Source organism: Agelaius phoeniceus, chromosome 1 (genome assembly GCF_051311805.1).
Source record: "Agelaius phoeniceus isolate bAgePho1 chromosome 1, bAgePho1.hap1, whole genome shotgun sequence".
NCBI lineage: Eukaryota > Metazoa > Chordata > Aves > Passeriformes > Icteridae > Agelaius > Agelaius phoeniceus.
This window is the reverse complement of record NC_135265.1, coordinates 20,913,497-20,939,131: the sequence shown is the minus strand read 5'-3', so window position 1 is coordinate 20,939,131 and position 25,635 is coordinate 20,913,497. Positions and strand designations below refer to the sequence as shown.

Sequence of the window (25,635 nt, the reverse complement as noted above, 5' to 3'; positions counted from 1 at the left end):
TTATCTCCACTTGTTTCATTACTGACATTATTCTTATAATGTAAATTTAATTCACTCAATGCATGAGCAAAGTGTGTGCTTAAAAGCTGCACTGCAGGTGTTCTAAGGCACAAAACCTTTCTTTTAATATCTACTAATTTCACATTGGATAATATTTGCCCAAGTCAAGAACAGTCTGCAATTTGGCTGCTTGACAGGAATTCAGAGGTGTCCTTATTTTAAAATGTTGTATCATTTTGCTCAAGGTAATTATAACTGAACTGTGGGTTAGTTTTTCTATTTCTCTAGCTACATTGGGACACCACAAGCACAAAAGAATTTCAACAGAATTTAAGCTCATGTTGGCATTCTACAGTTATAAATAGGTTATGTGTAACACTATTTATCACTTGGATTGCAGCAAATTTCAAGATTAAAAAAATATCACATGCTGGCAGAGTTTGGAAAAAAAATGATTCTTTTTGATGTTAGCTGCTGAGAAAGTAAACAGGCATCCCCTTGCTTTAGAGGATGCTGCTCTGGCAACTCCACCTTGAGTGGAGGGAGTCATGGCCGCTCTTTGTCAGAAATAGATCACATTTAATTGTTTGGTTGGAGTTAAAAAACTCATACCTACTTTAAACTTTCCAGGTAAGATATGTAAAGGAGAGTTCAGCAGTTCTTACCTCCTAACCACCTGCACACCTCTGCTCAAGCCCTCCTCCCTCAGTCCTTCTGCTCAGACAATTGAGCACTATTTTCTTCCCCAGCTCAGAGGCTCAGTTTCATTCTTCCTTTCTTTTTTTTTTTTTTTTTGTGTTGACTGACTCCTCTGAGCAGATGCTGGAAGTTACTGTTTTGTATGTCAAAGCAACACATCCTCATCTGCCCTGCTGTCTTTTCCTAGCAAACAGAAAACCTGATGGATTCTCGGTCAGACAAAATTTGCATTTTAACCAGGCTTCTGGGCAATCAAATTTATGCCAGTCTGATTAATTTATCATCTGACAATTTTTCTAATCACATTTTTTCTATTTTTAAATATGAATTAGGTCATTTCCCCTCCTTGAACCTACATTTACTTGAAGCTAATGACATGCCCTTATCAGGTTAAAGCAATGAACAAATAAGACTTCCTTCAGCTGCATAGCAAAAATTATTTGGTAATCTAATACAAAATAATAAAGACCATTAATTATATTTCAAGATTTTGCTGTTGCTGCATTTTCTGCTTGACCCTCTGTGATAGGTGGGCACTGACTTTAGCCATGACCTGTACATGTCTGTTGAACATAATCATAGAGGTACAGGAGAGGATATTAAGGCAAAAAAAAAAAATCCACTGGCAAGGACAGTGTTTAGGAGCAAAATTGCCAAAAATGATTCACTGGGATGCAATTTTATTCTCCCTATAGGTGCTCCCAGCAGAGAAGCTTCCTTCACTTCTCGTTTACAGCAGCAAACTTTTGTGTCCCAGGAATGTGTGTGGGAGGTTCTGCCTGAGCCTTCTGTGGGCACCCACTGGTGTAAGGAACCTACAGCTACCCACTAAGAGGAAAGAACACAGGGCATGGAGAAGAACATAAAATGGAAACTGAAAAGAGAAAGGAGCTTGTTGAATTTTTAGAAAAGGTCATCTTCAATAAAATATACTCATTATAGAATTTCATTTATCTCTAATAGTTGCTAATACTAGCAGAATGGTAGCTCATACTGAAAGTATGTATTTGGTTTTCTCTTTGTAAATGTAAGTGTAAATAGGGCAGCACAAGTTATTCTTCTTGTGTTTTTTTTTCTTTACAGCTTATTTGGCAAATTTGGCCACAAGTGGTTTTCAGTATATCAAGCATGGATAGCATTTAATTAACACATACAGATACTTAAACATTTTTGTGCCTTCTATCTTCTCTCTAGAGTAAATATTTCTAAGGAGCTGGCTTTCATTTTCCTATCTCGTGTAGTTACCACAATTAAAATGACACAGTATATCTCCAACGATTTATATTATTGGAATAACAAATACAATGGAAACTGCTGGATATAAACATCTTAGCCACTAAGAAAAAATACATTATGTATTTGTTAACCTTTCCAATACACTGCAACCTTTTACAAGCAAAAAATGAAAGTGCATATATATACAATTCAATTCCTCCTAGGTAATCTCCTGCCATGGACGAGGAGAATGGATTCATTATATGGATTCTAGATCCCTTCTCACAGGTTTTATATTATTTTAAAAATCTGAAAGCCATTTATTTTTCTATTTCTTAAGAAACCCCTTGAAATTGAATAAAATTGTGCCTTCCTGGTACTAACAATCTGCTATTTTAAAACTTAGCATTCTCTGATGATAAAGTAAGTGTGAACATATCTTTGACAACATGTTTTCTAAATATCAAAAAAGGATATTTTCATTTCAGAACCTAGCCAGAAGAAAAGTGCCCTTAGCTTTTAAGCTTGAAATTTCTGGCTTGAACAAGATGATGCTCTCTATTTAACTTGAGCAATACAGTCATGAGATTACATCAGTCCAATTAAAGTATATAGTATACAATGGCAGTTCTACTGTACACATCACTTACTATTATGTTAACTGGGACCCCCTGGAAAAATAGAGGTCTGTGAAAGGAGACTCTGACAACAGTATTGTGAACTCAGGAATTTCTGAGCTTAAAAGATGAAGAAGTATTTATACAAATTGGCCCTACTTTTTCAACAGGGCAAATCAAGATTGAAAACATGCAGACAAATCTTTTCAGAGTCATCTCTAGTGTGTACACAGTAAATTGGCTCAAGGTCAGAGGCCAGACTTTGCTGCATTTCTCTGAGGCAATACACAGAAGGTAGAGATCCAAGGAGTTGGGGCAGATAAAACAAAGGAAAAGGAATGACACTTCATCCTTTATTTGTAACTCCCAGATTCTGAGCTGCCTCTAGGTAAAATGCTCAGCAAGATCTGCTGTAGTGTATGGCAGCTCCCTCATTGGCGTCCACAAGCTGCTCTGCAGCCCTGGGCCATGAGCACACATTGCTCCAATCTCTACCCTTTCACAAGAGGCAACGAGGCCAGAGATGATTGCTTCACCTTCATGGAACAATCCCCATCCTTACTCTGCTCCCTCTATACATATGGAAAGGCTGGGCCAGGATTAGGCATCTCTGAAGATGCTTATCCATTCTGAAGATCACAATGTGTGATAAATAAAGCAATTCTTAAAGGAGGCTGGTACCCAGGAACTGATACCAAACCAAACATAAGTTGGCAGAGACATGTATCTGAGATAAGGAGACACTTCTGATTGACAATGATTTATGGGGATAATTTGTACTTAGCTATGCTCGCCTTCTAATATTCACAATTGGAAAACATTTCTCAGCTCTCTGATATATATTTATTCAGAAAGATTCAATCTTTCACTTATTTGGAAATACAACTTTCATTGAGAGTAAGGTAGAAATATCTCTCTAAGAAAGAACGGTTTCACTCTTTGTAAAACAAGTTTTCCCTTGGCACATTAGTGAAATAAAGACATTTCATGTGGTAAGAATGGGACCTACCTTTTTAGTCCGATTCACATTTACCAAACTGCAACTTCAAAATGCCTTTGCCATGAAGCTGAAGGATCTGGTTGTATTCTTTGGGCATTGCATGGAAACCCGGTTTAGGCAGCTGGTTGTCATAATAGTGGTGGCTGATTGGCATCTTCTCTGTGGATTTTGAGAAAGGCCAGAAGCCATAGAGCTTCACATTCTCACAGAGCTCAAGGGCAGCACTAGTGATCATAAAACCAGATGACAACCGGTAGGCCTTCACACCCTTAGTTCTCCAGAACTGGGCAAGACTTTTCAGATAAGTGGGGTGAAAAAATATTGCCCTTTGGGCTGCTTTGGACTCTCTCAGAGTGTGGTATACTTTAAAAGAAGTGGCTGTGTTGCTTCTGAAGGAAAATGCCGGCAATAAAAGAAAAGCATCTCCATAGACCGCAATGTTTTCCAGAAATTCTGTCTTCTTTTCATTTAGCTTGTTGTATCTGCAAAGTACAACATTTTAGGAATGGAATGTAGTATTGACACAAACATTACAGACCAGAACAGCACAACTGCACTTGCAAAGATGTTATGAATTCAGGCTGTCTACACTGCAAATTTATATCACCCTATTATATGTTGTCATATGTGCAGCTATGAAAATCTGACTCTTGTATAATAAGAACACGCTACATGGGATTGAATTGGCAACGCAGGAGATACTGAAGCAGATCAAATTCACTGCTAATGAGACTAGGACATGTTTACAGAATTGATCAATTCAAGAAATTAGGAAGAATGCAAAAAAATATTGTGCTCATACCTTCTCTGTTTAAAAACACATGCACTACAATATATGCCATATGCGTTTTGTGAAACTTGTTTCTTACATCAACAGGTATACAGAAATCTCTCTTCAAAATCTCTGTGTCTGCCCTGTGTGGAAATGCAAGGATGCATGTGAGCAGTCTTGGAGTGTTAAAGATTAGTGTGTTCTCAAGTGCAGGATGTACTTTTAAAATAGCTAAAAATATAGGCATCCCTGTTTATGTCCTTCAACTACAAAAGGAACACATGGAGATCTGTAAAGACTTAGAGCTTTAACTTCACAAAGCACAAGGATTTATTCTCAGATTCTTTCAGTCACCAACAAAGAGCAAAGAGTCTTAGCTCTCACCACTGCATAATTCTGTGCTCCCAAATACTGACTAGTGAAATTCCCAAGTTATCTGAGAAGTGATGCAACTCAACTCAGGTCCTCTATAGGTCTGAATTTTCAGAATCACCTAAACATATGGACCACCCCTTTTGGGGCTCAAAGGACTGAGACCTCTTTTGTAGGTTGTTGTCTATTTGAGCACAGTATTTTCACCTTTTAAAGGCTATCAATTTTACAACTCCAGCAGAAGCTGGAAAAATTGGTTTCATTTCCCTTCACAACTCAAGTAGGTTCAAACCCTCTTTTCATGCAGTACTTTGAAACAGAGGACAGCAGCCACTGCCATTTCCATTCAAAGCATTCAAGGAAAAGTTACCTCTTGCAGAACTAGTGCAAGGAGTGATACACCCTTTCTCAACCAGAAGGGGTTTAAACTTACAGCTCCTACTTCCCAGAAAAGTGCCATTACCACCAGACTCTGAAACAAAATGAATGAGAGGGACTCAGGCCCTCCTTTTGACCCTGAACCTGTGTGCATGCAAGAGTCACACAGCCAAAACAAGCAAGAAATGCCTGAGCCTATGTCTAGGAAAGGCGGTTGAAGGGTGAATTTCTGGCCTCTTCTACAAGAATTTTCTCTGTTTTTACTCACTGCAAAATACTGAGCCTCCAGGACAGAATTCAAATCTCTACTCTTCCTTAGCTAGAAACCTGGACAACTCAACAGTGTCTCAATCTCCTTTCCAGCTCTGCCACTGTAAGAAGTGTCAGCCAGTTTAATTAGGACACATAAGAGCTGTGCTTTTCTTCAAGAGAGTTCACTTATATTTTACACCCTGACAAACACAGTTCAAACGCTGATTAACCTTAACAATAATAACATCAGACGAAGCCAGTATGCAAACAAAGAATTAGAAATTACAGGGAATAACGTTGGAATAGATCTTCTGAGAGAAGAAACAAACTTGGTCCTGCTAAATGGTACCAGGCTGCTTCCTCCTGCTTCTTCAAAAGCATTTACAGTTTTTTCTGAATATTTAAATAAATACTTTTTAAAAACCATAAAAGTCCTCTTGTACTCTCACTTAATCCTCCCACAGGCTTATCTCCCATTTTCTTCAGTGTAACTTCTATTAACCCTAGTGTGACTTGATTTGGCTAAAAAATGAGTGCAGCTGTGGCAGAACACTTTGATTAAGCCCAGAAAAATTGTGGATCAGGTCAGAAGTCACCAAGGATACTGAGTCATTGGACAATTTCCATTCCTTATATCCCTGTGCAGCCCCACTAACATCAATGAGCTTAATCTTGTCTTGATTGAAGTCAAAAAGGTTTGGGTAAGCATTAACATAGTTAGTACTCATTGCAAAAAATGAACTTCTATCCCTGAATCAAAGAAAAATTCCTGTTATTAATTTCTACGTACACAATGTACGTTTTCCTTCTTCCTTTCAAGGAATAAAAAAAAAAGCATTGCCTTATATTGTCTTTTTGACAATACAGTTATGACAGACAATAAAATACAGTGAGATTAGCAAGCAGTAAATAACATGGCACAGCAGTCCTTTCATAGATAAGCTGCAGTTCCAGCCTGCTGAAGATGTCAGATTAGTCAGGCTCGCCTTATTAGATTTTCTTTTCATCAAGAAGGTGAAAAAAATCCCACCTCTGCTGAGAAAGAAGTGTGTGAGCAAGCAGCTTTCATATGGATTGAAATAATGGATTAGAGAAGCTGGGCCTCCATTCAGGAAACAGCCTTCATCAGAACAGCCTCCAAGCCTATTACTTAAGAACACGTGCTCACAATGCTGCTGATAGAGTCAGACACACACTTCCAGCCTGTCCTGATTTATGATTACAATTCCTTTCTAAATGCTTGGGGTCATGAGGGTCATGGAGGAAAAAGAGGCTTGGGCTTACAATCACCAATTTTACCCTGCCATAAATTGCTGACTAGTATCAGCCAAGGTATCTTGCTAATCTGGGTATGCTGACTAAAACCTGGCCTTTATGCTACAAAAAAGGCCAGGTTTAGATTTCCATTTAGACTAGCACATATTTTACATGGAAACTAAGGCTTAATGAAGTAATCTACGTGCACTGCTCTCTATGCTGGTATCCCAATGGATTTCCATGAAAATCTAAATCATGTCAAACAATTATACACCATTTACAGAAACAGATTTGCAGTAGTACTCACTTCTGAGCTATGATACTCGGATTAACAGTCACAAGGTTTGTTTTATTGCCAACATCTTTGCTAATGTTTCCTGTGGTTGGAGGGAGATTACACCTGAAATTGAGAAACATTTGCTTAAACAGATGTGCACCAGAAATGATTTACAGTTACTATTTGCAAATTCCTCTCTTGTGCAATGACACTTTCACGTCAGCTCCCAGGGATGTCTAAGCACTTTACAAATATTAAATAAGGCTTACAGCACTTCTAGTAAAGATATTTAATCTACTGTACAGATGGTTAAAATAGGGCACAGAGAGCTCATTTTCATAAATCGTATCACAAACCAGGAGCACAGTCAAAATCTCAGGAGTCTATGAACGCCCTACGCTGGCTGCTAGGAAATATTGCTCCTCTTGCCTAAACAATGCATTTCTGCTGAAAGTCTTCTACTGTGTCTTTTAACAATAGCATAACTTGCCCTATCACAGAAACAGTGATTTCTATAAAATGTAAAGAAAGCATTTTCTTAAACTCAGTCACTTAGTAAGTTTAGCATCTTAGTAGAGAGACTTCCCATTTTTATTAAAACACTTATCTAACTGGAAAGACTTTTTTTTTTTTAGCTTTTCAAAAGCCCAAATTTTAGGAAAAAATAAGAAAAGGAAATTAAATCCAGCATGCTATGTGGCTGGACATCACTGAGAAAAGAACCTTCCCTCTGTTGCTCTGTTTCTTTGCATGAACTACAAACTGTGAGTCACATACTGAGAGAGTGGGCAAAATTATACTCTGAGTGTGCCTGGTTTTCTCCCAGTCTGTCCAGGGAGATTAAAAACACTACCTAAATAAATGCTTAATTTTTTAAATTAGTAACAGATGAAACAAATATTGGGGCAATTAGGTAGCTACATGGGTGAGCCAAACAATGGCTAAGTAAACACATCGTTAAACCAGAGATACACATGTGACATTTAATACCAGTCTCCTAAAGGATGTTAAATAACCAGAAATGCCAGGTTCTCAGATAATCACATTTCACATCACTGCAAGGTGACTTAGCAATCACAGATTAAACGTGTATCATCCAGCATGCTCTTTAATTAGAATACAGCATTCTGAAAACTACAAAGCAGAAGTATCCTTAAAGAGGCAGAAATAATGAATTTTCAAGATTCTTCCTCATTGCTACAAACTGGCACTGGCACACTTCCAATCCTGCCAAGTTTTTAGAATGTGGGACACACTTCAGGAAAATGAAGGAGCTCTTACCTGAACACAAAGTCAGAACTATCGATTTCAGCTCCACAGCTGGAATTTTTCAGAATGCCTCCATTTCCAACCACAGCACAGTTTTTGAAGGGATAGACTGAAAGAGGAGAGGACTGCAAACAAACAAAAAGATGCAGCTAATTCTTTATAAGTGTTTTGATTGTTTCTTTGTGTCTATTTGCTCTTGCAGGCTTAAACTGGTAAATCCCAGTAAAAGCATTCACTATTTAGCAGACAGGATTGCCAAACCTGGACAGCCAAGAGCCAGAAGCAGGCACCGACAGACAGAGAACTGTTACTTCTGCTATCAGAACTTTGAGAGAATAACACTGGATTGTTAAAACTGGGTACCTTTTAAATACACTTAACACTAAAACTATCTAGTAGTGGATTGCAACCTTGACAAACTAAGGAACTAATTTACACTGAAGATAGCTTAAAGTTACCCATTTTCCTTTGCACTGTAACAGACTGGGGGTTGTCATATAGTAATTTACTTTCTCAGGTAATAGAAGGTAACTTTGTAAACTCTCCTCACTTTTGCCATCCCAAAATTACATTTGAAGCAGAATAATGAATTTAGGGAAACCTGAAGATGCTGTAAAGGATAATGATGTGCCCTGGCGTAACTCTTTGTGAATGTGAGGCCCCACAGAAGAGGTTACTATTCCTGGCTGTTCACCCTCTCTGCTCCTCCTCTTGTTACAGCTTGCTGTCTTGCAGTGGGGAAGCTGAGTGGGAGCTAAGTGCATCCACTTGAGAACCAGCAGAGTTCACAACCTAGAAAATTAATGCAAATTGTTGGCTATATAGGCTGACATTAATATAGCTGGCTGTTATCCCAGTCTCAGAAACTTTTCATACATCTTGCTCAACATCATCTGCTGTGGGAGCACTGACATTTACCAGAGGCCAACAGCTGGGATATTTTGAGTACAGAAATTAAACCCAGTTGTAAAAGTGAGTCAAAACTTGCTTATGGAAAGCATTATCCTTCTTTCTTCTCTCATCAGCTTGCCCAAAGAGAAGCAAGAAGGGGCACTGTTATGAACAAGGCAGAAAGTGTGGGGAAGTGGCAAATACCATATTTGCCTGGCAATATATTACACAAAATGTTCAAATATTTTGTTCAATTCTGAAAGGATAGTAGGAGAACACAAAGGCCAGGCAATTCTGGCTACCTTAGCATGTATATGTGCACATAAAGCATACTACTTTTTCATTTCTCCAGGTTAATTTTGGAATTACAATTGCAATCCTCTATTGCAATGAAGTCAGTAAAGATTGATTCACAGCAGTGTTAGGAAGAACTAGACCCATGGTAGCTGGGATCTCACAAATCAAGAATGCCAGAGATGGGTAAGAGGGCTCCTATATGCCCTCAGCTTCAAGAAACCAAATACAAACTCTTTGTCTAGTCTCAAGATCTTGTATGTCTACTGTAATCCTGAGGTACAAAATCTGATTCCTTTTCTCAACCTTTGCTTCTTGCTGCAAACACTCTCCCCTAGGAGGTAACAAAGCTAGTGAAAGGGCTGGAAGGAATGTCCTATGAAAAGTCACTGAGGGCTTTGGACTTGTGTAGTTTGGAGAAAAGAACAGGTAATCTCATTGCTCTCTGAGGAAGGGAAGGGGAGAGGAAGGTGCTGATCTCTTCTCCATTGTATCCAGTGACAAGACACATCAGAATGGTTCCAAGCTGCACCAGGGGAAGTTTAGACTGTATATTAGGAAGCATTTCTTTACCAAGAGGATGGTCAGTTGCTGGAACAGGCTTCCTAGAGAGGTGGTTGATGTGCCCAGGTGTCAGTGTTTAAAAGGCATTCAGACCATGTCCTTAATAACTTGCTTTAACTTGGTCAGCCCTGAATTTATCAGGCAGTTGGACTATGTGATTATTGAGGGTCCCTTCCACCTGAAATTTCTGTGTTCCACTCTATTATGTTCTATGCTATTCTGTATCAGGTTTATCACCAAAATATCTTTCATAACTTACATGCCCAAGCCTGCACTGGAAATGGCATGGGCACAGGAGGAATATGAAATGTTTTTCCAGATTGAAATGCCTTTAAAAACAGGAATGATAAAAGCAAGGCAAACATTTTCAGACTATTTGCTCCTCAACTGGTTGCCAAGCCAGTGTTCTATAGCAACTCGACCTCCAACCTATGACACCTGTAAATACCTCTACCACTGCAGAGGAAGGGGAAAAAAATACAACAAAACAATACCTTGCAAGGCAAATAAAGAAGTGCATACAGGGGCTAATGGGTCTCTTCCAGAGGAATCACAGTCTCTCAATTACTAACCCAAAATACCTATACTGTGATTATAATAACATGGAAAATATACAGTTCTTACCGCAGGCAGCATCTTAAAAATGTCCTGTGTAATGAGAATAGTCTTTTTACTGTCCACTTCGTAACTCATGTTACTTCCCAGTGGGCTGTTGTTTTGAGAAGCAATAAAATTGTGAACTGCATCACAGCAGGAAGCTAATTCTGACCTGCAAAAAGCACAAACGAACAAAACCTGCTCAAAGAGAGGCAAATAAGTAGAAAGGCAGTGCTAGAGAACCAGATCAATGAACATCAGTTTGAATTAACTAGCAGCAAAAGGCTATATTAACCTTCTATGATGTCATTTCCTTTGAACTGCTTTGCTATGGAAGTCCATTTTCACAGCAAATGTTCAGAATCTAATCAGAACTGATAACTTTTTTTATCTCTTGGTCTCCTTTTCCCACTGAGAAAAAGTTGTAATCAATCTCCTCAATATTATTAATTGCTAAGATTAATATAGAAACACTGAGAGACTTCAGTCCCTGAAGAATTAAAAATGTGATTTTCACCAATATTGAACAAGTGATTGTAAGAAACTAGAAGGCTGAAGTAGGAAAAAAAAAAAAAAGGAATAAAAGAGAGAGAGATGGAAGGTACTGGCAGCGGTACTTAGTGAACATCTAGATGGCTGCAAGCCAATTAATCAATAATTAATTTCTGCAACTGTTCATCACAATTTTCCTGTGCACAGTACCACAGATGTTAAATAAATTACATCACAACTTGCACATAAAGAAGACAGGTGTGCTAGACAGATAGCCTAGCTGCTCCCCAAAACACCTAACAGAAGTCCTTAAATAAATTAAAATGGAAGGCATTCACTCAAACCTTTGTGGGAGTGAAGACTATTACTCATCTTACAATTCCTGTTACCTCCAAACTTAAAAAAGTGTTATGTGTGCAAACATTCTACATTATTAACAGTGAAATGAAATAAACTTAAAATCCCCATCAGACCTTTGAAATCAGACTCAAAACACTATAATTTATTTTGCTATAGGCAACAACGACCTCTCAGCTGCCATGGGATCTGATTTTCAATCTGTAAGGCTGAAATATTAATGGACAGACATTATGTATCAATTGCTAGGGCACAGCTTTCTCATTAGGTGAGATACTAAGACAACTACTAACAATTTAGAGAAAATAGTCTTATAACAGAATTCCCCAGAATTTTGAAAATACCACACTGAAGGTAAATTGAGAAGAAAAAAATTTACCATTAGAGCCAAAGGAATAGAAAAGTTTTATTTCATACTGTTTCAATGTGTAAAGTAAAACAAATTGTTGAAACTAGTTAAATATTAGAAGCCAAAGTCTGGCTGAAATTGAGCTGACTTTAATGGGGTAAGACACAGCTAAGAGAAGTTGTTTCATTTCACTTTATCAACAGTGTAGACAGAGAAAATACAACAATAACAATAATAAAAATAGCATAAAATACTAATTAATAATAATAATTTGATTTTTCTGATGTAACTGACGCATAGTCCAGCACACATAAAAACCTAAAGATTATGTTTCCTGGAAGACAGGGAAAAGAATGAACAGGTCTGGGATAACTCTCAGTCTCACTTCTCTTGAAAAAATGGTCAAAATAAGGGGGGGGAGGGGAACAGGAAGGAAGGAAGGAAGGAAGGAAGGAAGGAAGGAAGGAAGGAAGGAAGGAAGGAAGGAAGGAAGGAAGGAAGGAAGGAAGGAAGGAAGGAAGGAAGGAAGGAAGGAAGGAAGGAAGGAAGGAAGGAAGGAAGGAAGGAAGGAAGGAAGGAAGGAAGGAAGGACTATTTCAGTTGTCAGATGACTCACTGGTATATATTAACACATTTTGAATACTGAGTTCTCAAACTCCTCCAAGGCAAGGTTCCCAGATGTGTGAGGAACACTGGGAAAGACTGAGTGCTGGGATGGCACAGATCTGAAACACCCATACTAAGAGAGTAACCAGGAAATGATGCTCCTGAGAGAGGAACCAGTAGGGTTCAGATTTCCTTAAGCTGCATTTGACTCCACTCCCCAAACATGGTGATTCCCACTGCCCTGCTCAAAACCTTAAGGGGCAGGGAAGATCTGTGGCTAAGGAGAACCACAAGGTCCAAGGCTGTGGATGGAACTGTGACTGTGCTCTGTGGTCAGGAGACACCCAATGGTGAGAACAGTTCTCTGTGTGTATATAGTATCCTCCTTTAAATATATGGCAAAGTAAAAAGGGTGCAGTAGGGCAGTAGAGTCAAATGATGGTGTCTGGGAACACTGGATATTATGGAACCAGTGACTTTTGACTGGAGCATACTTGCTTTTCTTTCTTGTCAGTTTTTGCTATAATCAGCACATTCTAGTCTTAATAAACACTGTAGCAGTAAGAGGATTCAGATCTCACTGTCAGGTCCTGAGGGCACTACCCAGCCTCACTACTGCCCAGCACTCTGGAGCTGTCCCTATCCTGCCTGGGGTCCAAGACCCTATTTCAGTCTTCCAGAGCCATCAGTCACTGCCCCAGCAACACCACAGCAGGGCCAGTCTCCAGTTGTGTCCATCCTTTTCCCAGGATGCCTATTCCTGGCTAGGGATGGGACAAGCCCAGGTACCAGTTTCTGCTCTACTGGCCAGGTTACTGTGTTGGGATCCCACACCCTGTCCCTCAGGAAGCAGCTGTCCTTCACTGCTCCCTGGCACTCACATGGAAATGAGGAATCACATAACCCTTAATGCTGATTTCCTTGTTTATTTTCTTGAAGCTAAATGAAGTAGGCCTAAACATTATCTGTGTCAACCACTGGACATTCAGAAAAGGAATAATGCCAGAATATTCCTGCAAAATTTAGGAAAACAGCTCTTTTGTGTGATGCCTACCAGACCCTGAAAAGCAAACTGATAACAGATCCCATTCATTAATAGGGATGACATGTTTTTGCTTTTTATTACTCATTCCACAAGAACGAGTGCTTCAATAAAAGCAGAAACAGTGCAAAAGAAAAACAAATACCAGAATTAATAAGAAAGTAATAGTTTAAATTAATATTATGGATTCACTGAGAAAATAAAACAGAGCCAAACTAGTCCAGAAACACAGTAAGAATAAGAGAATACATACTGAATAATGACAAATATCCATGCTAAAACTTTGGCAGTAACAATAGAAACATTTTACTTAGATCAAATCATGACACAGAATCCCACTGTGCCCAAGCATCCCTGTACAGAGCTCCAGTGGGAATGCATGTAACTGCAGACAGCAACACCCATGGCAGTGAATTCAGCAATCTGCTCACACAGGAGTTTGTACAAGCTTTGACACGTGCTAATCTACAACTGACAGCAAATGATGAGGAAAGGGTAGAGACTGGGCAGTTCAAGCAATCTCTTACTGCAATTTCTTCAGAGTATTAATATCATTCATATGAGGTCTGTCCGGAGCTGAGGACTCACTGAAGAGCATTTGCTTCATAAGATTAACCCATGTATCCTACAAAGGCTCTGTGTGAGATGCTGCAAAGCCAAGACAACATTTTAACTCATGTATGCCACCTGGGGAGAGGGAAACTTAAGAGGGTGGGTTAAGAAACAAGGGTCAGATCATAACAGCACCAAACAGAAGTAACTTTTTTATTTTTGGACTAGGAAGTGATAGACATTGTCTGTTCTGACTGGGAGAAAACCCTGAGATATGGAAGCAGCTCTGGAAACAGGATGCTGCTACACAGGCTGAGCATCCATCTCATAGCTTTCAGAACATCAATGTAGCTTACAGTAAGAAGGTTTAAGTTTGGCTTTTATCAGAGACTGTGGGCTTGCCCTAGAACAAAGGGTGCTTATGATCCAGTCATGCATGACAAGTGCAGACTGAAGGTGATGCTTGAGTCAAAGTACCCAAGTTTTGTAGGGCACTAGTTTTGGAAAATATCTCCTCTGTAGCAGAGGTTATTGCTGACAGTTTCTTATTTGGAGAAGCCTTTTCCTCCAACATTTCTCCTGCAAGGATTTGGAAGCTGAGTGATATCTAAGAGCTATTTTTAAATCCTGAGGCATAACTCCAAACACAGATATTTCTTATGCCAAGATAAGCAGAAAGGGATTTGATTGCATTATCTAGAACAGTCACTTGTAATAAGTGAGGAACAAAATCAGAACCTGATAAAAGACTACACCATTTTGAGTGGTAATACATATCTCGTAGGACCCAGTAAGTACAGTCAGAACCTTAGTCAATAACCTAAGTGGAGGGGTGTGCTGCATTTGTCTGGGAAGTTTTGATCACATTAGACAACATAGAGTCAAATATAGTTGCACTGAAGAATGTTTTTTGTTGCTCAGCATACACTTTCACTGAATTTTTTCCTTTGTGGCTGAAGGATGCAGGACCCAAGTTTGTATTGTTTTTCAGCTGCTACAGGATTTTGAGCCTATGGCATCCAAATAATTTCTTCAGGTTCATGGCCACTGAGACCTTACAAAAACCCTGGTATCTTGAAGAAAGTTACCAAAATTGTATGGCTTGTGAGATGAGCCAAATAGTGTTATTTTCCAGGTGCTATGCAGTTTTCCCATGTTGAACTGTTGGCAGTAACAGAGGGCTGTTGCCTTCATAACACGTTTCCAAACTTTTGGATGGTCCACTGTATTTAGTAGAATACAAATGCTCTAAATATGCTGATAGAGTTTCTTTGGAGCTCCTGCAGTTGCTCTGTAGCCAAGATAGCAGCAAAATCTTGGTTCTGTGCTAGTCTGAATATATGCATTTTAGGGCTGATTCAGGCCTTCTGAACAAGCTGCACATGCCTGCTGACAAATCAGAGTGTGCACACATCCTGAGGATACTGCAAATATCTCAACATCTTCAACAACTCAGGGTGGACCAATCACAATGGCTAAAACAATCAATGGTCAGTGAAGGCTTAGCAGACTCTCTCAGCTGGTTCAAAAGCCAGCACTGCCCTTACTCTGAGTGATATTGGAAGAATCTATAATGAGTGTGAAATTTGTCTTTATGTAAAAAGCTTCTGCAGTTTAAAAACTTCCATTCCACCGAACTTTTTCCATTGAAAATGTTTCACTATGACACCAATGCCTGTGGATCTGTGGCCTGAGGGCATTTGTCATTGCTGAGAACAGTGTGAAATATTTCACTTGTTATGCACTGGACTAAACTGGGGTGGGAGGAGGAGAAAAATGGATGGAGAGAGACACTGCCAAAGTATCAAAATATTCAAAACATTGTTAAAATAAAAAATGCTCAACTGTCCTTTAAGGCTATGGTGGGAAAGGTGAAGAAAACAATTTTAATTTGCTCTAAAGAAAGCTTAAGTTCAGTATTAGGAAAGAAAGACTAAAAGAAATTGCCTAGGCAAGGTGCAAAATTTCAACAACTGGAATATTTTAATAGTGATGAGGACAAACTTTTTCCAGTAATGATGTAAATCTATTTGATTTTAAGTCATCATTTACAAACATCTATAAGTGAATGTTTGTTTGCAAAAACAGTATCATATCAGCCCTGTTATAAAGCACCCGCACATTACTGACACCAGTAATGCTTACATAGATGTATCTCCTTGTGGATTTTCAGTCACCCTAGACACAAAAAATAAAAACCACATAAAAGAGAACCAAACACAAATTAAAACTAGCAAATATTTAAAGCAGTAACTCCTGTGAGCTAAGTGGACATCACAGCACAGCTCATAAAGTCATTTGAGCAAAGAGCAAAGCATTCAAGCAACCAAAGTCCATGGATTACTAAAAACCAGAAAAAGTTTTGTTAAGTTTCTTTTAATACTTTACCTAGCTTGGATCTTTGTAATCATTAGTTCATGTGAGTAATTATGCTGTATATGTCAAGACATCAAAGACTTTAAGGTTTCATCCTGCAGAGACTGTGTGATAGTAGAAGAAACCACAAAAAATTCCACTATGTAACGGCAAAATTTCAAGGGCACAACTACAAACAGGAAGACTACTTTTTATCTATGTCCACTGCTGTAATGTTTTATAATGAGGAAGCAATTATCTTATTGTACTGCACTGGGGGTTCTAGACAATGACACAGGTTTCTCCAGGCTCTTATCAATCCATGTCAATGTGTCAACCAAAGTACAATGAGGCATATTATGACATATTCCAAAATTAAGAAAAAAGTGATTAAATCTGATATCTGAAGCAGAACATTTTTGAAGGGGAATGCTACACTGACAGCCCTTGAATTGCCTACAAATGAAGTAACATCATAAATGTCTAAGACAAAGAAAGCCAAAAGGGTTGAATCTGAAATCAAGGATGAATATGTAAAAAGTGTAATAAAATTTTCAAACCAAAGACTATTTAAAGAGTCTGCCATGAAGACATAATTAGCTCAGACTAATCCAAAATTAGATTCTACTTATAGGAATCCTCCATCCTTTAGAAAAGCATATAATAGTCTGTAGACCAATTAAAAGATTCAAGCCTTGCTTCAAACTGTCACTAATTACTATCTCTCCACCCATCTTTTTCTCTCCTGAAATAGGAGACATTCAAAATGTCTTTGAATATATACTCATTATTTTACATATCATCTATAAAATCTGTGCAGCAAATGTACTCTTAATCTCTCTGCAGTCTGAGTTCTGTGCACTTTCTTGTAAACTGGAGGATTTCAGAGATTACACCAGAAATATTGATCTGTTTAGTGTTAGAAAAGCTATTGATTATGTGGTGGTGTGAGCTTATATAAGCATAAATTGACCTTGTAGTGTGTTTTACTTGTGTTTCAGCTGCGGTTCATTGCAGAACACAGACATGATAAGCAATACTGTTATATGGGTTAGAGTGTAGTTTGCAACAAAACTAATCTCTTCAAGAAGTGGTATTCTATAATCTGCAGGAATGTTTAACACACACTTTTGAGAAGAGATATTAAAGTGGGAAAAGGGTAATAGAGGTCAAGTGGAATAAAAAGGAAGAGGGACAATAACAGGACATGGAAAATGGTGGATCTTTTATCTCTTCAAGAAGACATGTTCTTTTTTTAAAGTAGTAATGTTCCTTTAAAAAAGAAAAAAATTAAAATATTTTGGTTGGGGGCAGCATTCTGCCAGCTAGACTGCAGTGTGACATCAGGAATTTTAAAACTGTGTTTTACACCTAGAAATATCCTTGTCTCTTTCCATGGGGAGAGGGCCCAGTACCTACAGCTCACTATTTCAGTGTGATGCCACTCCTGAAGTTCTATTGCAATGCTTCGCACTTCGAGCTCAGACAGACCAGAAATACAATGCTCAGAGGCTTCTCTGAAACACAGCATCTGCTCAGCCTTTCTCCCCTTATTTTGAAGCCTGTTTTAAATATTTTGTAGCTTTCTGCAAAAGCTGGAGTCACAACTATTTTGAAAACCTGCAGATTATTTGATACCATTGGTGTATACCCCAAATGAGAGTAAATTAAGCTTAAAAGTCTGTAAAGCAGACAGATGTGGAGATGTAAAAAACAATTACAGCTTGCACTTAGCTGGGCTCTGTAATGTGTTGCAGTAATGAAGTATTTATTTAAAGTGGAAAACCTTTGAAGAATACTGATATAATAATTAATACTCAGGTTACCTAGGGAACTTGAGACTCTGCTGACTGTAGCTAGAAGATCCTTTGCAGAGGAAGCTACCCAGCATAGCTCTTTTTCCCCCTAGACTTTTAAGGATAACCCTTCCAGGCAGCTGTGAGATTATTTCCCCCACTTTTCCAAGTTTCTACCAAGTTTCTCCCTTACAGACAAGAAATCCAAAGACTTGCTCTGTCTAAAACAAGTTAGAGCTGATGTAAATCTGAAAAGGGAGGAAGAATTCAGGGGGGCTTGTAAACAAAGTCATAATGAGGAGATGCTAGATGACTGAAGAGCCACAAAGAACAAAACAAATTTTTAAAAGGTCAAGAGAAGATTAATTTTATAAAGGAAAAGTCAGAATAAAAAAATAGTTTTCTATATGTCCCTAGAAGTAAATGTTGGAGAAGACTCCAAAAATCACTGTTAGTGGGATGCTACTTGCACCACTCTTTTAACAATGACTGACAAATACCACTGTGGGACACAATAAATCCTAACTAGATTTCAAGAGCAATGAACCAAGTGCTTGCACTTGCTCCTCTGAGGGCAGCCTATGTCTGACAATGCTGATGTCACCACTATTGACACTAAAATAAGTGAAATGCCAGGAGACTGGTTTCCTGACAGTCTGAACAAAAATAAATCACAAAAGAGTGACTGTAGATATGGGTGGTATTAAAGAAAACATCATGGCTTGTACTTGCTTCCTCATTCTCTTAATTTTGGGAAATGCATGTGTAAACATCACGTAGCCATCAAGAACCAGTGAGCGCTGCCAGAGAGCAACCTAGCCAAGAGCATGTGAGCCAGCACAGCAGAGCAGCTTCAGAGGGAGCCATTTGGGAAAGGGCAGCCCTCTGACAACAAATGGACACATTTTGCACAGCTGCATGACAAAGCTGAGCCAGGTAGTAGAGGGTCAGCCTGGACTCTGCTCTCCAACAGTGAATTGGCAAAAAAACTGTAGTTAATGCTAGACATGGCCGTCAGCTGTTACCCTTCTGCCAAATAAAAAGACAAGTATTTCCTTCCTCAACTGCACTTCTAATTTATATTCTTTTATTTGGCCTGGATCTGCTGGGAGAGCAGCTTACAATGTGAATGGATGTGTACTCCTTGGCACACAGTGCTGTCTTCTAGGAACACAGGAGTTACTGGCTTAGATCACATATTCCTTCACTCCACTAGCAGCACAATGGAAGCCAGCAGCAAAAGCTGCAAAGGAAAACACAGGAAAGCTTCTCTGAAAAACTAACTAACTACCCAGGAGAAGCTGCTCTTGAACCTTATCAATTAGAGGTTAGTGTATGCCCTGAAGCGTAAGACATTAAATCCCTTATAAATATGCATGCCTGTTCTTCAGAACTTCAGGAAAATAGAGATGTCATAAAATTGACACCGTGCCTGAGAAGCAGCTAAGCGTTCACTGCATTTAACAGATGGACAAACAGGAAAAGAAGTCAAGCAGCTTCTCTGCAGTCTTGTGAGCAGGCAGACTTCTGGTGGCACTGGCAGGTGAATAATGTGACACAGCTTCAAGTTTCTCCTGCTGAAGGTGGCTGGCTGTAATACCCAATTTCTGCTGCACAGCCCCTCAGAGATTAATTTCCTCTTCTGCAAATGGGTGTGTTTATCTACCTACTTAATGAGATTTTCAGACTGTAAAATATTTGTATTACACAGCTATTACTGACACTAGGTTAAGTCAAAAAAAGGAAGAGATCTACTGCCCAGTGATTATTAATTCATTTATTTCACTACAACTCTAGAACTTTTTCACTCCCATAGCTCCATTAATGCATCATTTTTCAGCTAAAGTGCCCTTCCAAAGCTAGTTGGAGGCTTAAGTCTGATTAATAAGTCTGGAAGTTCTGTAAGCATGGAGATTTAGCCAGCAAATTTTAAATAAAATTTGGTTTTCTTTTTAACATCTTTTTATTTTAAAGACTCCACTGACCAACTGCTAAGAGCCTTGAAAATCTCCAGTATGGTCATGGACTAAGGACAACTGTAAAATTTTAATATACTATTTACAAAAAACAATAGAGAAGACTGAGAATGAAAAAAGAAAGAAAAGATTTATGCAAAAGCAGCCATGTTTTGTAAAATAATCATTCACAATGCCCTACACTAAAGCACCAGTCCTTAGTCATGTCAATGGAAATCTTTGATGACATCAAATCAGATCAAATTTCAGGAACAGAATACATAGTACTGTCATCAGAATTGCAGCATGGGTTATGTACATATGAAGTAACTAATACTCCAGCTAGTTTGGATGTTAAAAACCAAGAAAACCTTAACAGTACAGACCTTGAATGTTGATTCAGTAACAAGCTTGTCCAGCCTGTGCTGAAGCATGGATTTTAAAAGATGGTTTTCTGTTTGGTATATGATCTAAATTAAAGTTAGTAAGATCACCTCAATGTACATAGAGTCCACACTTTTTGATGGCTTAGTGCACCCAACAGTTTTGTCTTTTGAATTTTTCCAGTTTGATCATTGGTTGCATAACCTACCTTGACTACTTATGACCCACACTCCTTGCTGGAAACCAAAGACAGCACGAGGAACAGCAAGCATCCTGTATTTAAACTCCAGTCTTATATAATGTTTTGGATGCTTGATTGCCATAGGCCTAGAAGATGTAGAAGGTGGCCCAGTGGAGGGGAGATTGTATAAGCAATAAATAAAGAAGTCAGGCTGGACAAACAAGTGGCCACAGTGCCACTGATTCAAACACCCAGTACAGCAGAAGCAGTAGCAAATAGCTGGTATGTGGTGGCTGGTCCATTTGGATGGAAGAGAAGTTAAAAAAAATAGATTAGAAAACAAAAAGCTCAAATGTAGCAGGGTAAAGAGCAGGTGAGAGCAGCTTCACCTCCTGTCAACTCTGTGCAAGACACTTGCCTGTTCTGAGATGGAATGGGTTGCTTTACAGCTCCTTATCATGCTGATAGCTCTCTGCACAGCTGAGGCCTGCCTGAGTCAATACAAAGTTTAACTCTGTGTATACTCCTACCTCAGCTTTGGGAAACACCATTAGTCAGCTGGGATACACAACAAACACAGCAATTTATGGTGCACAAAACCCTCTATCCTGTCCCCCCCCACCCCAAAACTACTTCTTCCAAAGGGATCATGCTAAGCATGTGGATATTAACCTCTCAATGCTAGTTAACTCCAAAGAGTTGGAAGATAGGTCAGTTTATTTGTTTTTAGCAGTCATGACAGAATCTCTAATTATGATCTATGTAAAAATGTAAATCAAGAGAGCTTTGTTCCCTGGATAAAACAGGGATGGCACAGTGAAGCTGTTCTTTAACACCAGCATGATTTCCAAATGAAGAGCTTAGTCTTTTCAGAGCTCACCATCCCTACTGAGCATGTCCTTCTGTGCCATCCCAAAGAAGGACAGATGGAATCATGTGCTCTCATGCTCAGGGGCCATGACATGCAGTGACAAATCTAATGAGTGCCTCGGGCACTTCTGCAATAGAGGCAATAGTCTTGGGGTAAGGAACACACTGCTTCATTATAGCCTTTTATCAGAGTGCCAGTTCAAATGAACAAAATAACATTATCAGTACTTTTTTAACACTGTAGGCTTTATGCCAGGAATATTTTAATTCATTCTACTTAAGTTAGTTTACTGCTCATTAATGTGAAGATAGATGTAATTACTTATGTAGTTCATTAATTCTACTTGCATAGTTGAATTCCAACAAACAAGAAGAGCCCCAGCATCAAAAAGTTGATAGAAATTCCTACAAGCGATACAAAATTATCTGTTTAAGAGGGAATATTTAAATTTATGGCTTGTTAGAAAAATCTAGGGTAAACAGTTTTTCTTAATAAGACAATGAAAATTACCTGAATTTTGTAGATTCTTCCGGTTTCCTTACCCAGGTGCAGTTCTGCAGTTTTGTGACTATGTGAAGATAATAATCTTCTGAGTATCTAAAAAAGGAAACAACATCAAACACTAGAATACATATGTATGTATATTTAGAAACAGTCTCTAAAAACACTCAAATGATGCATTTATTAATAATAATGTGCATGGTGCATATATAATAGATTGCTTTTAGAACTCCATGACCTATTTTATTTTTGTAATTTGTAACAGCACTATCCTCATTTAACTAGCATGACCTATTAAACATCTCTTCTTAGTACTGGTGTCCTAATGAACTTCAGAAAGTTTCAAAGGTACATTTGTTTCAAACTTACATAACTAACCATAAATATTTTGAAGTTATTGGAAATCATCTCAAGTGCAAAATTCCAAAATAATATAAATAATTCTCTCGTACTTAGTGGTTTAAACCTTAAACTATTTTGAAAAGTGGCTCTTGCTGGCCAAGATAAAACACAACGTTTCTTATGCCTTTTCTTTCATTTACTTAATATAATCTCCAAAGCTCAATCATCTAAAGACAACAAACCAATATTTACAGATGTAATTTTTCCTTTAAACTGTCTGTAAAACGAAACAATCTGCTATTTTACATGATTCAGAACTTTGGTTACATTGCTACATATAACCAAAAAGCTCTCTGCTCTTGAAAATCCATTGAAGAGATTTAAATTTGTTCATAAGCGAAATACTTTGTAACATGCAAGTCAAAAGAATTAAGACATTTTTTGCTTTCATGTTCAATGTTACTACTTCTCCCATTTGTGCCTGGATTACAAATACAGGTTTTTAAAAACAATAACTGACTTAAGATAACTGGAGGAATAGGAAGAAAAGATGGTATGGATGTCGTGACTAAAATTCTATAGGACTCAAGTCTCCATACAAGACCTAACTTGTATTATTTTAACAAAAATAGCTTGGTGTTGATCCAAATGTTCATGAGTTTATTCAAGCTGTCACTTAGAAGTGTCTATTTTGAACAGTTTTACAAGAGTTGGGATGGCAAGAAACTTCACTTGTTTTTAAGTGGAGCACAAGAATTGATAAAAAGCAGTATAAAAAAAGCTCTGGTGGTTGCAGCAGCAGAGGTCAATTATCTGAAAGCTTCCTACTCTCTGTTCCACATTTGAAATAAACAGATTGTTTGCTTCATAAAAGTACTGCAATTGCTAAAGGTAACTCATTTATCCTACCCCAAGTAAAATCATGTCCAATTTCCACATGGAAAAATAAATTATAATTTTAAGAGGAATTTGTATTAAAACTGGTCTCTGGCTCAAGTTTGCACCTGTGACAACATGTACAAATTTCATCCTCCACACTTAGGAAACTCTTAATGGAACTAGAGATTATAACTAAACTACTGAGCCCTTCACAACTCAAGAGAATTCAATCAGCAGAAGCAGGAAAAGAAAAAAAAACCTAGTTTCATTGCAGCTGTAGCTGATCTGACCTGGTCCAGTACATTCTTCCTCCGTCCAGTCCAACTGCCTTGTGTCACTATGGGTACTTACCTGACTCCACCCGTTTTTCTTTTGCCAGGTTTTGCACTTTTCAAATGCCTTCATAGGCCACTTTTACTACCAGGGCAAAAATTAATCCAGAAGGACAAGGAAATGCACATACATTTTCTTCTTACTGTGTTAAACCAGACAAACGATTCCATCCAAGACCACACCCAGTTAAAGCAAAGAGTGATAGAAATGGACAAACAGGGATCAAGGCCCTCCTATTTTGGCAGCTGCCTGCTGGTATGTTACCAGCCTTGGAACTGCAGCCATAGAAAATGGAACTATCTTCCTGCTGAAGCTAATCCCTAAATTGAGTCACTATGTGGACAGACAAGGGTCAGGAGGAGTGCAGGGCAGGGAGTGCTTGTGGGGTGAAGGTGAGATAAAAGCATAAAACCGAAATAGCCAATTCTGATGCTGAGTAACTCATCTGTTTCATTCCTTAATATAAGCAAGAAATCACTCTTAGATGCTTGCACTTACAAAAAAATTCAGAAATTAATAGGATAACAGACCACAAAGAGTTACTTACACTATAGTTATCCAGGAGAAAAAAAAATACAGCAAAAGCAAATTCTAGCCTAAAGACATTGATAAGGTGAAGATAAGAGTCAGATATGAAATGAGAAATTACCATCTATTCAGAAAGAAATTGCATTGACTGACAATTTTTTCGTAAGTTACAGGGAAACATTTGGTAAGGAGAAGAATGAAAGCATAATCTCTAATGCCAGATCCAAGACCTCATAGGAAACATAGGCCCTCTCTGTCAGGAACTGTAAGGGCCCTCTCATACTTGTAACAGAAAATGCACTTTGGGTAAAAGCACCAATTACAAAGCAAGAACACTGCAGCCTTTACACAGCTGTCTCTACTGGACAGAATTGCTATTGCTCAGAGCTATCCAAGCTCACCAGCTCACATAGAAAAGCTCCATTTCCAGGTCTTTACAAGTCAGAACACCAACTCTGCTCACTCTGTGCAGCCAGTTTAGCTCCTCTTGTGACTTACAAGGACACTCTGGTCTGTCAGAACTTGTCTTTACCAGCTGGCACAGTGCCACAGGCAGCACAGACATCCCAGCATGCTGTCCTGGGGGACAGGAGATCCCAACTGTGGCAGTTCTGCAAGGCATCTGCTCACACCAGTAAAAGGTTTCAATCAAATGAACTCTAATACAGACAGCATTCCTAGAAATAATTTTTTAAAGACTCAACATGAAGCTCTGGGATTTGCTGCAGCTGAGTTTACAGCCCAGAAAACTTTGTTTTCTTCTCAGAAAGCTAATTTTAGCATTTCCTGCTTTAAAGGAGGCCTGGGGACTCACTTCTCCAAACAAATCAGTTCAGGCTATCAGGGAATCATTTCATGACTCTGCTGTAACCCAGACAGTCATCTTCTCCACTCTTCCATTTCAAAGAGCTGGCACATTACATAGATTTCCACTGGCACCTAGGAGCCTACAGCACATATTCACTGATGCTAAAAGGATTTTATTATTAAGATAAAAAAGCCTCAGGTAAATTGAGTTATAAAAATACTTGGACAACACAATGATTACAGTGCTGGGAAGAGTGAATGAATGAAACATGGGGTCTTTTTGTCCTGTTTTTGTCTGCCCCCTGCACCACAACCATTATAATAATTTGCTGTCCTAGGAAGCTCACTTATACTATATGAGCCTGACTGACAAATAACACCTGGAAGACTTTTTTTTTTTTTTCCCCAGAGTATTTGTCAGATAAGAAGTGACCTACTGTGTTAACTGTGGTGGCTAAGATGGAATTACTATGCACACTTGAACCACTGACAAAGTACTAGTATCTTCTCATTTTTGGCAGATATCTAAAGGAAAACAGCAAGGACAAAAGTGTAGAAACAGTATGGAGACAGGTAAAATGTCAGAACAGACAGATGCAGTCTCATTGGTTATTTACTAAAGCTAAATACCAGCTTGTAAAAAAGGTATTTGAATTAGAAGGAAGACTGAGTAGCAGGAGTGAAAAAAGGACACATTTCTATTTGGCAGTTTATGTTCAAGAAACAAACAAATAAAAAAGAAAAACTGTGGCATGAAATGCAAAATAAGGGGAGGCTTTGTTTTGCCTCTGGACGTTTTAACATTACAAAAAAATATCAGTTTTATAAGCCCTCAGGAGATTTTACACAGG

The 25,635-nt window shown here is 38.5% G+C and overlaps 1 protein-coding gene across 3 annotated transcripts in view; it reads right to left on the bottom strand.

Moving 5' to 3' along the window:
* The window catches only part of ST8SIA6 (ST8 alpha-N-acetyl-neuraminide alpha-2,8-sialyltransferase 6), a 45,474-nt gene that overhangs the window by 8,220 nt on the left and 11,619 nt on the right, over window positions 1–25,635 (bottom strand). For all 3 annotated transcript variants that reach the window (XM_054636028.2, XM_054636038.2, XM_077174404.1), the window contains 5 exons: window positions 21,905–21,991; window positions 10,482–10,626; window positions 8,121–8,233; window positions 6,870–6,962; window positions 3,541–4,013 (listed from right to left, as the gene is read on the bottom strand). In XM_054636028.2, the coding sequence (XP_054492003.2) occupies window positions 3,545–4,013; window positions 6,870–6,962; window positions 8,121–8,233; window positions 10,482–10,626; window positions 21,905–21,991 (907 nt within the window). In that variant the 3' untranslated portion in view covers window positions 3,541–3,544. The remainder of the gene's footprint in view (window positions 1–3,540; window positions 4,014–6,869; window positions 6,963–8,120; window positions 8,234–10,481; window positions 10,627–21,904; window positions 21,992–25,635) is intronic.